This window comes from Fundulus heteroclitus, chromosome 1 (assembly GCF_011125445.2).
Source record: "Fundulus heteroclitus isolate FHET01 chromosome 1, MU-UCD_Fhet_4.1, whole genome shotgun sequence".
Lineage (NCBI taxonomy): Eukaryota > Metazoa > Chordata > Actinopteri > Cyprinodontiformes > Fundulidae > Fundulus > Fundulus heteroclitus.
In genome coordinates this window covers 23,583,140-23,594,915 of record NC_046361.1, presented here as the reverse complement: position 1 = coordinate 23,594,915, position 11,776 = coordinate 23,583,140, and the positions used below count along the sequence as shown (strand labels likewise).

Sequence of the window (11,776 nt, the reverse complement as noted above, 5' to 3'; positions counted from 1 at the left end):
GCCTGTCCTGAAAGTGGTCTAAGCTTAGCATTAAAATAATAAATTCAAGGTCTACAAAAAGGCTGCAAACAACACAAAAGTGTCGGAGAGCATATAGACTGAAACTAAAGAGAGCTTTATTTGATTTAGTATTGTAATCTAATCGGAATCCCGTTTCAAGCTGTGATATTGCAGTGATAATACATTTGTGCAGAAAATACTCTGTATTTTTTTTTAGCAGTGGGTTGAATTGTAAGAGAACAGTAGTAAACATCACAAGATATTTACATATTTACACTGCATACATACATTTTAATCCAAGGTGTCAATAAACGATCGTACTGGACAGGATGTGCACTAACAGCAGTACAATTTCTGGATATCATAACAAACCAAGTTCAGTTTCTTCCATAAGAAAAATTACGGTGGGCAGCAAGGATCATCATTTCTACATTAATTAAGCAGAGCATTAAAAAATATGAATGTTATTGCAACAGTAAGCAAAACCTGAATGATACACATTGAAATATCCCTAACCTATTATATAAACCAGTGTAGATATCCTGACAAATAGCCCAGTTGAGAAAATCTATTATTTCTAATGATAAGATCAGGATTTAGAGTTTGCTGCTGTCTCTGTTTTATGCTTTTTGTGTCTCGAGTTAAAAGCTGGTTGCTGTCACACTCTTTTTTTGTTGTTGCATTCAAGTCAGTCTTCACTAAAATACTATATGATTTTGACTTCCAGTAATCCCATAATCCAGTGATTATCTAAAATCAATTCTAGACTTAAAAGGATAAAAATAAACATTCACTTCATCATCAAAAACTTTGAGGGGACTTTTATGAACATGTTAGATATTGTTCAGACATATTTTCAAGTGGTTGGTTCCCCATAAAGTATTAAACACAGCAATCCTTTTTACAGTAAATATATCTGTAACTAAACTTTTGACATCAAATTAACACCAGATATCATTAACAACCCATGCAATCTATTCATACAAAGACTAAAAAATATATATACATAAAGCAGGGCAGGGTTTGTGTAATAATGTGTAATGATTCAGGAGATAAGCATTAAACCTGGTTAGAAAGATTTACTGAACACCTACCAGAGAAGCCTTTGGTAATAGTTACAGCTTCAAAATGTATTATGTATGGATAAACTGGTTATATGTGTTGCCCTGAGTGAAATTGACTGATTCTTCAACACAAAATGTTTTCTAATCTATTATGTTCTGCATGGGCCTCTCCTCTGCGCCTTCTGATCTTTCCAGAGTTTAGATTCATGTCAGGGAATTGGCTGGTTCATTTAAACAACTTTAAATTCCCCTTTTATGAAGCTAGTCAAGAGGTTCCTGTGGGTTTGGGATCATTGTTTTGCAGAAATAAGTCCCCTTGTTTAATCTTCCGATTATTATCAAAGTATGTTTCTGTAAAGTTTTCCTGTGATAATTTTTTCAACTAAGTTTGCCAATATTATATGCTAAAAAAATAAAAATAAAACCCACACCATGATGTTTACGTCATAGGGCTGGAGCATATAGAAAAAAAGCATATTGATAAAATTGTAATCATATTGATCGATATCGCTAATTATCAACAAATTAAAAACATATATTTTAAGTGCAGCCCTGGCCATTTTATGCTGTTGCTTAGCGACCTGCTTTTAGATACAGAACTCACAAACACTGAATTAAAATGTAACCATTTATTCAACCAACTTTTTTGCTAAAACTACAAGTTTTTAAAAAAAGAATAAAGAATGCGTGCTTTCGGAACCCTTTGAAGGGGGCGGAGCTTGGTTCCTGGGTTTGCATTTGTGATTGGTTGGAAGGATGTAATGACTGTAATATTAACCTGCATGGCTAAAATGCATAAGGAAGGAAAACATTTATTCTATTGAACTTTTTAATTGACTCTTTTTTCTATCATGGATATACGTCTTTTGATCGATTATGTATCGTTATTGAATTATCATCCAGCCTTATTACGTCACTTCCTGTTTTTGCTGTTGCACTCTGTGGATCTGTTTGGTCTTTCAGACTCTCTCAGTTTGATCTGAATGCAAACCTTACACAGAGTCATAGCTCTGTTGATCCATCCATTCTCACAGCTCTCAGCAGTAATGTGTACAAACACATTACTTTATTATTTATAACTAAAACTTATTCTGTTAAAAACAAAATCATTAGCATCCTCTGGGAAGTGACTATTTGCTGAAGCACGAGTACTGAAAAGAGGGATCATATTTCTCATATGTTGGCTGCCCTTCATTGGCTTCTTCTTAAATAAAGGGGGGGGGGGGGGTCTATTGCTGCCAGTAACTTCATGTTAGCTTTCTATACATGGTATCTGACCCCGCCTCGCTCTTGGTGGAGCCTTTATTGCCACTAATTGTTTATGCTCGTTGTCATCCTCTGGACTTGAAAACTGACTGGAAATGTATCTGCTGAGCTATATTCCTCTCCCAGATGAAGCCACTAAAGCTACTACTGCAAGGTGCTACCGCTGCAATTAGGTTCAAATTGAAAGTACCCCTGGATCAGTGCTTCTGTGTTCTTTTTGTGAGCAAGCTCCGTCTTCTCAAACCCTCAGCCGGCCATTGAAGATGCAGGCCGTGCTTTTCGAACCTGGCACTTTCAACAGTGCTCTAAGTCAATCCCTCCATAACTATTTTATGGCAATAAAAACATCTTATTATGCAGAGGTGCATTATGAAGAACCAATAGAGACCCTTTGTAGCCAGAATAAATGCCTTCACTATAAAGGCATTGTAAATGCTGAGTCACGTTTATCATCTTAGTGAGTAATGCAAGCAATTGTCCACAGTTGGTACGGTGCTCATCCAGGAGGAGTGGATGCTGGAACCCACTGACTCGATGCAATCTGCTGGGTTTTCTTACATGGAAAACTTTTTAACCTAATAGAACAATAAACTGAACTTAACTGCGTTGTTTCATAACTACGATCAATTGGGATGGGATTTCATTAATCTGGACTCTGTATTCTTTTTTTGTAAAGTGGTTTGAGATTGTTACGAACTGGCACTATATAAATAAACTGAATTGATTTGATTTTCTCATCTCCAAATCTATCTGTTTTAGAATTATGTAGCATATCTTTCTTTAACAGTGTATTCTTATGCAATTAGTGTGCATGGAGGCAACAGCAGTTGAGTGAATTTGTTGTTTTCACTGAAACAACCATACCTGCTAATTCCAGGCCTCCCCAAAGCTCTCTGTGAATACTATTTGGCTTTTGGACAACAGCTCCAATCCCTCTTTTGACTTGTTTGTGAAAAATCTTGGCAGGAGAATGGGGAGGCTTAGGGTAATGGTTAAAATTATGCTTCTTCCACAGCAGAATTATGAACCTAACAGAGTTTACAGGAACAGTTTAGAAATAAGTCTACAGCCAGAGCCATTAGTACATTTTGCAACAATAAGGTTTATTTTGAGATACTAACTCGCAGGGCATCAATTAGGAAAAAACAGCTTATATTAATTTGCTTTTATAGGTGGCAGTATATTTTTCTAAATATTGATAGGTTTTAGCACCCTTTCATTAATTGCAAATGACCTCATTTCTCAGCTAATTTGTTGATTCTCTCTGTATATTTGTGGATTACTTGGGTTGTTATCAACAATTGGAGGGAATTTTATGTTAATAGCCCCATGATTAAATTTACTGAGAAAAACATTTACAGATTTGATACTTGTTTTCCCTGCTGTAATCTTAATTCTCGTTTCAATATGGGTCATGTTTCATTAAAAACATCAAATAAGTTAATTGCTTTTCTCACTAATGCATGCACGTCTGTATTTATTTGTGAACTGACTGCATACAGTTTCAAGATCATGATCTCATTCTTGGCGGCCTTGCGGACTTTCCTTCCGTCCTTCTTGAAGAATTTCTTGCAGACAAACACTTTTTCTGTTTGTCTGTCCTTTGCCAGGCACAGCTCACAAAACTCCTTCCTACACATTGGGAAAAAATAGACAAACAGACAGAGTGAAAGCAAAGATTAAAATAATGTCAAAGAAAAGATAAAGTGTTAATTTTTTTTAGGAATCTCATTTAAGAATGGGCTTCAAGAAGCGGATATCAGACATAATATTCAGATTAGGGAGATGAACAACACTGGCTGTGTTGTGAAATACACAGAAATAATTTAGTTGGGTGAGCCACTGGCTTAAATAAAAACGCTCTACAGTAAATAAGAGATTGCAAAGGATCTATTGCTCCCTTCATCTGGGAATCATTAGTTTTTTCCTTTTTTATCTTTTGAAAGCTTATAAGGCTTCATCCAAATGAATTTTAAAAAGCAACATGATGAAAAGAATCACAGCTTTTTGCAGATTTACATACATTCTTAATCTTCTGTGCAGTTTTATCATCTTTACGATAATTGATTTACCCAATTTTATTGGAGAAATGCGCATCTAGGAGAAATGAATGTGCTTATTTGTGGGTGAATGTGCTTTTCAGTCTGCCTCCCTTCTGTTGATGTGTGTATCTGTATGCGTGTATTATGCAAAATCTGAGCAGAAATTCCTGTGGCCAGATGCGGATGTTGCCATATGGCCTCTTCCTCCAATTGGTATTTGTGCATATGGTTCGTGTGTGCAAATCTGTCAAGTGCGATGAAGAAGAAAATCAAAGGTTCTTGGCCAGCAGGGTCATTTTTGTAGGCCTGGGGAAGGAAATCTGGAAAATGCGCCACAGAACAAATTTAGTCTAGTGATATAAACATCTTAAAAATAATCAAATGACTGAGCAGTCAGACTGTCCTTATTACAACTATTAAACGCTAGGTTCACACTATAGCATAATCAAAGCTGAAGTAAAATGTATTCAGATTAAAGTAAATTAATTCATGCACACAAAAAAACAACATCAAAAACAAAACCAACACAATGGTTTCTTGAATGAAATTGACCAACGGCAAGCCCCTTCTTCTTCTGCAGTCCTCATACCAATAAAAATACATGATCCCAGACTCTGGGGTGCAAAGAAAATGCAGTCTATTCCACCATCTGCTTGATGCAGACAACACTATTGTCTGCATCAAGCTGGGGGCTCCAACTCCCCATGTCTGTATATAAAAAAACAAAAGAGTAACAAGACAATACAGCACATCTTATGTTTGCAGCTTTCAGAACACTTTTTTAAATCTGGTGCTGGCAAACCAATTTAGCATTTTTAGTTTTCGCTGCAAGTTTGTAGTTCAAGCTCACCTACAAACTTGCAGCTTGTAATCTGGTGCAGTTACTGACCAATAATGTCCTAAGTGTGAGCCACCAGAACTGACAAAGGACAGGATAGGTGTTGAAATATTTTCAGAAAAAACTGAACGAAAGTATGGTTGTCTCCGATTTAAGCCTGTTTGCTGTTGCGATGACCCGGATAACTGAGAATTTGCACAGGCATCTGATTAGCTGTTAGCTGTTTTAAAGGTATACTATGCAACCGGGGTTGATTTTCCAGCGAGGCTCCCCCCAGAGGGCGAAAGTAAAAGTGCACTGTCGTAAATATGCTCAGCTGTTCTCCTGGTTTGTCCGTCAAGCCAGGCGCGGTTGTTTTGAGCTTAGCAGACAGGCGAACACAACGAATACAAAAGTGGAAAAAATGGCAGTACAAACAATGACTAACACAGTGAAAGTATGAACACAGAGAGAGAGAAACCATTCCAATGCAGTGTTTCCCCTAGGAATTTGGGACAACCGGCGGAGCGGGGGGAGACAAGCTTTGCGCCGGTGACCGGCGGAGCGGAGCGGGGGGCTGAGCGGAGCGGAGCGGAGCGGGGGGGAGACAAACTTTGCACCGGTGACCGGCGGAGCGGGGGAGACAAACTTTGCACCGCTGACCGGCGGAGCGGAGCGGCGCACATATCGAGTTAGTTTTATTTTTTTATTATTATTATTTTTGAATGTCAGCGAGGCGGTAGCGTGAAGGAAACCCTACAATGTTACTTACAATCGCATCAGCAGAAACGCGAGGTCCGCGTCAGCCTTGCAGCCTTCTATGTTCACCCTTGTACGACTCCTCTCTCTGTCCAGAGCCCTTTTCCTCTTTCTTGCCTGCTCCAACATGGGCTTTCTCTGTTTTCTCGCTGGTTCCGCCATGATAACTGCACAAATATCGCCACTGCGCTACCAACGAGCACACCTTTCACTGCGGGCGTGTAGCAGTTCTCGCCGTAAAGCAAGACCGACTCTCGCGATGCACACGAGACTACTGAGCCTGTGACTGCGGGCCGACTGCTCCTGCATTGCAAGTGCGGTATTTCCCCCACAGACCACCAGGGCGGCCGAGAAAACCTTAGTTCAACCTGAAATGACTCATTTAATCATCCAAAACGGTATGGAACATATTAATTAACTGAAAAATGTTGCATAGTATGCCTTTAAGCAAACGCAAACCAATATGGCATTCATCTACAATAAATACTAAAACTCATAATAACTGAACAGAACAATACAGAAAAATCCCTTGAGAGATTTTACACAGAAAAAGAGTAAAAGTCTCTAAATCTGTTCATAAAACGTAATGACACTTACGCTCGAAGGACTTGCCCGAACTCATATTTGTCAGTGACATCAGATATGCTGTCGTACGTTCGCCCATCTCTCAGGGCAAGGCATCCAAATGGCATCACGGCATTCACCTAGCAAATGCAGAAGTCATCATCATCATCATCATCATCATCATCATCGTCATCGTCATCATCATCATCGTCATCATCATCATCGTCATCATCATCATGCATGTTAAATAATCACAGATTTGGTGAAGAAACATTATCCCCAGTGGTCAAAGATACCCGGCAAGTGCACCTAGTATGGTTCTTCAAATAGTTTTCAGCGTTAGCGAGCCATAGATATAGCCAAGGCACTTTCCCATCATTCCCGGAAACGAATGCCTCTGGCAGCCTGGTTGCGTGCCAGCCTTGTCAACAGATACTAAGCTTCCTGCTAAGCTCCTCTGTGCACTACTAATGTCTGCAGATCCTATGCAGCGCCTCTTAAGTTTTCACATTAAACTTTAATTATCAAGGGCAGAGTCAACAATAAAAGCAAAATGAGATGCAAGCAGCTGGATTATTTAGAAGCCACCTGTGCCATGTTCTGTATGACACAATTCTTAATTTGGTGTTATTGAAAAAAAAAAAACAATGCTTACATTAGTACCTTTGCCTCTTGGTTTACATCCCTGCTACAGTTAAAAGTTGCAGCAACACCAAGACTGAATCTTTTTTCTCCCTCTTACATTAACTCCTACTAGTAATGTAGTATGTGTATATATATATATATATATATATATATATATATATATATATATATATATATATATATATATATATATATATATATATATATATATATTACTAGGCGGTCCTGGACATGCAGGTAAAACAACAGGGATCAAGACAGTGAATCAGCGATCAATGTACCATCTCAAAAGAGTCCTCAGGCAGTCTTCACCCACATCTTTTGTACACTCCATCTACTGTGGGAAATAGATTTCTAAGATGGTTCTGCCATCTATCCCAATTGTCCAGCTTCTCTTCTAAATACCTTACTTCATCTATCATTGTTTTTTCATTTTTATTTTTGAGATAAGTACAGGTTATCTTCTGCCAATGTGGCACCCATGGAAATCTCTGCAATAGACTAAGTTACTGAGTTATGAATGTGATAGGCAGAAATGCATTAAGAAGATGCTTGCATTAAAGAGTAAATCTAATTGGACATAGTAATAATGTACCGATAGTGTTGCGATTGTATAATCATGGGCGAGAAACATACCAGATGCAATTGAGAAAAAAAAGAAAGAATCTAAAATAGTCATAGGCAGATAAAGTAGAAATCGACAAGGGGAACTAGCACTTTGCAAGTGTAAATATTTAAAATGAATATCACTGATATAAAATTCTGGCTAAGTGTTTATGAAACATCACCACTGGAGCTGATTGGGCCAGAGGCGTTATTGGCCTTTGGTGGAGGAGGGGCTGGAAGAGTTCTCTGTAATCCAACCGCTGGCCCTAATCTCTAATCTGTACCCCTAATCCAGAGTGCTGAGATACATTGTGTCTGTGTCTATGTGTGTGCGAGTGAAAGTGAGTGACCAAGCAAGTGCAAAGGTTACTCAAATATGGCACATGTGGACATGATGAGGTGGAGCAGAAGGCTCTGTGAATGTGTGGACGTGTCTGCACTTATACGTGTCCCTAAGGGAGCGTAGTGACATCAGGGGAACTGAGTGGTAGACTGTAAAGACCTTGATTTGCCGGAAGATTACATAAACACAACAACATTCCCATGACAAGAGGCAGGACAGTGAAAGTGAAGTTGACATTACATAAAAGAAAAGCCCAACCGTCAGACCTCTTCTTCTCACTTGCAATGCCTTCATAATCCCAATGAAGCACTTTGCCTCAGAATGTAGGACTGCACTTCGTCAAGATTTGTAAAAAAAAAAAAAAGTGTTTTAAATTTGAGTGAAACCATCTGTTGTTAACAGAACAAATGAGTAATGTTATCTTAAGCCCAGTCCACAAGAAGATGGGTATGGCTGCATCTGACAAACGTCTCGGCCAGATAAGGGGTCCTGTGCAGATGAAACGGCCGTGAAACTGACAAAAACTTAAACCTACTCCCAGAGTGGGAAAGCTCCTAGCTCCTGTTCCCTGAACTTTCATGAGATCAACAGTAAGAAATCTATTGTAAGGAGGAAAGGAGCTTTGGACTGCCGTGCGATTTCGGACAGCCTTTAACTTCGATGTCATTACACGATGCAAACGTACAAGGATGATGCCAGTCAAATCCAGGAACAGCCTTCCAAAAATGAACTACAAAGTGTGTGTGCTCTTCTCTCTGGACATGTTTGGAAATTTCCATGAAGAGGGCTGTGCTTACATGTCATGTCAGGCAAAGGATTGTGGGATTCATATTAGCTCCTTATCGCCAGTAAGGGACATTGCAAGCTCCCTATGCTGAAGGATCTATGATAGGAAGCATACAGGCTCCTTTTCCTACCTCCTTCTTTACTGATTACACTGTTCAGATAGCACTTATTATGACACACTTCTGCTGTAGAGTTCTTACCAATTAGACCCTTTCGGATTCAGTTATTGTTTTCTCCCTGCTCTTCTTCTTTATTCTTTACTTCTGTGGACGCGTTGTCCTGCCACTCACTGGTGTTGCATAGGTATTGCAATACCTGTTACTGCTCCTCCGGCTTGACGTGGTTTCATCTTTATGCTCAAACTTTTCTGTGTGGATACAGTATACGGCTCCGTGTGGATGCAGTTTTCAGATTATCTCAAAGCTGTATTTAGTGGCAAGTCTTGCATTAAAATAGTCCCTATTGTTTTACTGTTTTCACATATACGGTAAATGTTTAACAATATGCAATGTATGCAATATGCATATTTGTATAATATGCAAAATTCTGCTGCACAATTGCACAGTTGGTAGCACTGTTGCCTTGCAGCAAGAAGGTCCTGGGTTCAAATCCCAGTCAGGATTCTTTCTGTGTGGAGTTTGGATTTTCTGCCCATACATGGGTTCTTTCTGGGTACTTCGGCTTTCATCTAGTCCAAAAACATGACTCTTAGATTACCTGGTCTCTCTAAATTGCCCTTAAGTGCATAGCTGTTTGTCTTGTGATGTACTGCTGACCTGTCCAGGGTGTACCCTGCCCTTTTGACCCATGGCAGCTGGAAAAAAGGCACCAGCAACCATGTGGGGATGACTGGATAAAACAAAACACATTTCATGAATCTCAAACTGTATTCACAATCTCTATTTATTGTAGATGCATCAAATTCACTTTTAGATTATGAACTGCAGCTGATGCAGTTGCAGGCTGACGCAAATGCAGTCCAAATTCACCAGAACCAGTGAATTATCCCTTTAGTCAAATGAGAGGCTTAAAATCAGATACCAACTTCACTGAGACTTAGTTTTATAAAGTCCAGGATGCAACTTACAGATTACCTTTCCTTTCTTTGTCAGGGGCTGCTGCTAGACTTTTGCTTAATCCTAACTGCCTACTGCATAGCAAAAACCATAAGCTGCAATTATCTGTAAATATATTTTTAGATCTGTCCTAGACTCTTGCTTCTAGGAAATTGCATTTATGGAAAGAATGATTCATTTCTTTGAATGCTTGTTTATATTATCTGGTTCTAATTGGTAATATAATTACTTTTAACCTCATGAGAGACCTTACATATGTATTGAAATTAGTTTTTTTTTTTCACTTTTCCATTTTAAAACTTGGTTCTTGGATAACTGCTGTATATAAAAGGTATAGCTGTCAGACTATAACTGTCAGACCAAAGTGTGCTAAACAGAAATGTTCACGTATTTTTTCCCAAGTCCAGGTCAAGTCTCAAGCCTGTAGAGCATAAGTCCGAGTCAAGTCAGAAGTCTTTTATTTTTGTGTCTTAAGTGGGATTCGTCTCAGAGCCTCAAACTCGAGTCGCCATCTCTGGTGATTGATGAATTGTCCACAAACTTTCAAACAATAATTTTAGCCTGTGTTTATTTGCCTTTACTGATTACTACATTTACATCATACCCTCATAATGGTGTTGCTTCAAAAATTAAAAATGTGAATAAGCGCAATATTTTTTGTAAACATTTGTTTTAATTTTGTTAAAAAAAATCTTATCTACAACAAACTGTTGTGGCTGTTAACGATGCCTAGTAGAAACTTTTGCCACGAAGCACAGACAAACTGTAACTGTCTCCATTTTTTTTGTTTGGTTTGGTGTTAAAAGAAATATGTTAATTTGGTAAATATGATCAGATTTACTTGGATGTTTCCAATCAGCTTATCCTTCTGTTGCATAAAGTATCCACCTGAGTCTGGCACCTCATTGAAATGGCAAAGAAGGTCTCTGTTGTTGCAAAGAAATCCAAAATCCCTCACAATTAACTTCTGGAACGAGAGGTAGTAAAAATCAATCGTACAACAATAAAACTTGTGTTGCATTCAGAAATGAAGCAGCATATATGTAAATTAGTGAGAAGGGAACATGATGTGTCCAAAGAAGCTGTATGTTTAAATATGTTAATCTTTCCCTGGCTGGTGTCTGCCAAAGCCAGTTTAAGGACTTTAGCCTTTAATCTTCACCTCCTGCTTTTTGTAAGGTTGTTCTAAATTTCAACCCTAGGTTGAATTCAAAATGATTTTCCTCTCGGAAGAAATCCTACATCCTTACTCACTAGCCACAAGAAAATTATACGGTCTGTATAAACCTTAAAGTTGGAAATGAGTAGGAGCAGGGGGTGTATGAGAGGATTTAGAAAAATAGAAAGGAAGAGATGAGGAAAAGAATAATGAAAATAATAAAAGATGAGATAGGGGGAGCCGAATTATGGGAAAGACGGAGAGAAATGTGAACCGTGACTGGGTGGAAAGGTGTTTGGAGGAAACTGTACACGAAACGAACAAGGTGTTAAAGAAGAGAAGAGGCAGATCGAGAGTACCTGTCAACCTCGCACTTCCATCGCTGTGAGAAATTCTGCAAAGGTGAGCTTGCATATACACATGTTGGTTGCATGCGAGTATGTGCTAACAAGTTTGATGTGATAATGGAATGTATGACACATATTGTGCTTCATGTTGATATGAAAGGCAGTCCCCGAAGTTGGAAAAAAAAACGCATGAAGGCACAACGAAAATGACTTAAAGGCCTGTCCTCTCATTACAAAGGACAACCGGGTAAAACAAAACGTGCAAATTCTAATAGTTTTCATTTCCACGATACCCTTTAACA

The 11,776-nt window shown here is 38.6% G+C and overlaps 1 protein-coding gene across 1 annotated transcript in view; it reads right to left on the bottom strand.

Moving 5' to 3' along the window:
* Nucleotides 1-11,776, bottom strand: part of camkvl (CaM kinase-like vesicle-associated, like) — a 67,826-nt gene that overhangs the window by 10,860 nt on the left and 45,190 nt on the right. The window contains 2 exon segments of the mRNA XM_036138358.1: nucleotides 3,831-3,962; nucleotides 6,546-6,652. Of these exon segments, the coding sequence (XP_035994251.1) occupies nucleotides 3,831-3,962; nucleotides 6,546-6,640 (227 nt within the window). The 5' untranslated portion in view covers nucleotides 6,641-6,652.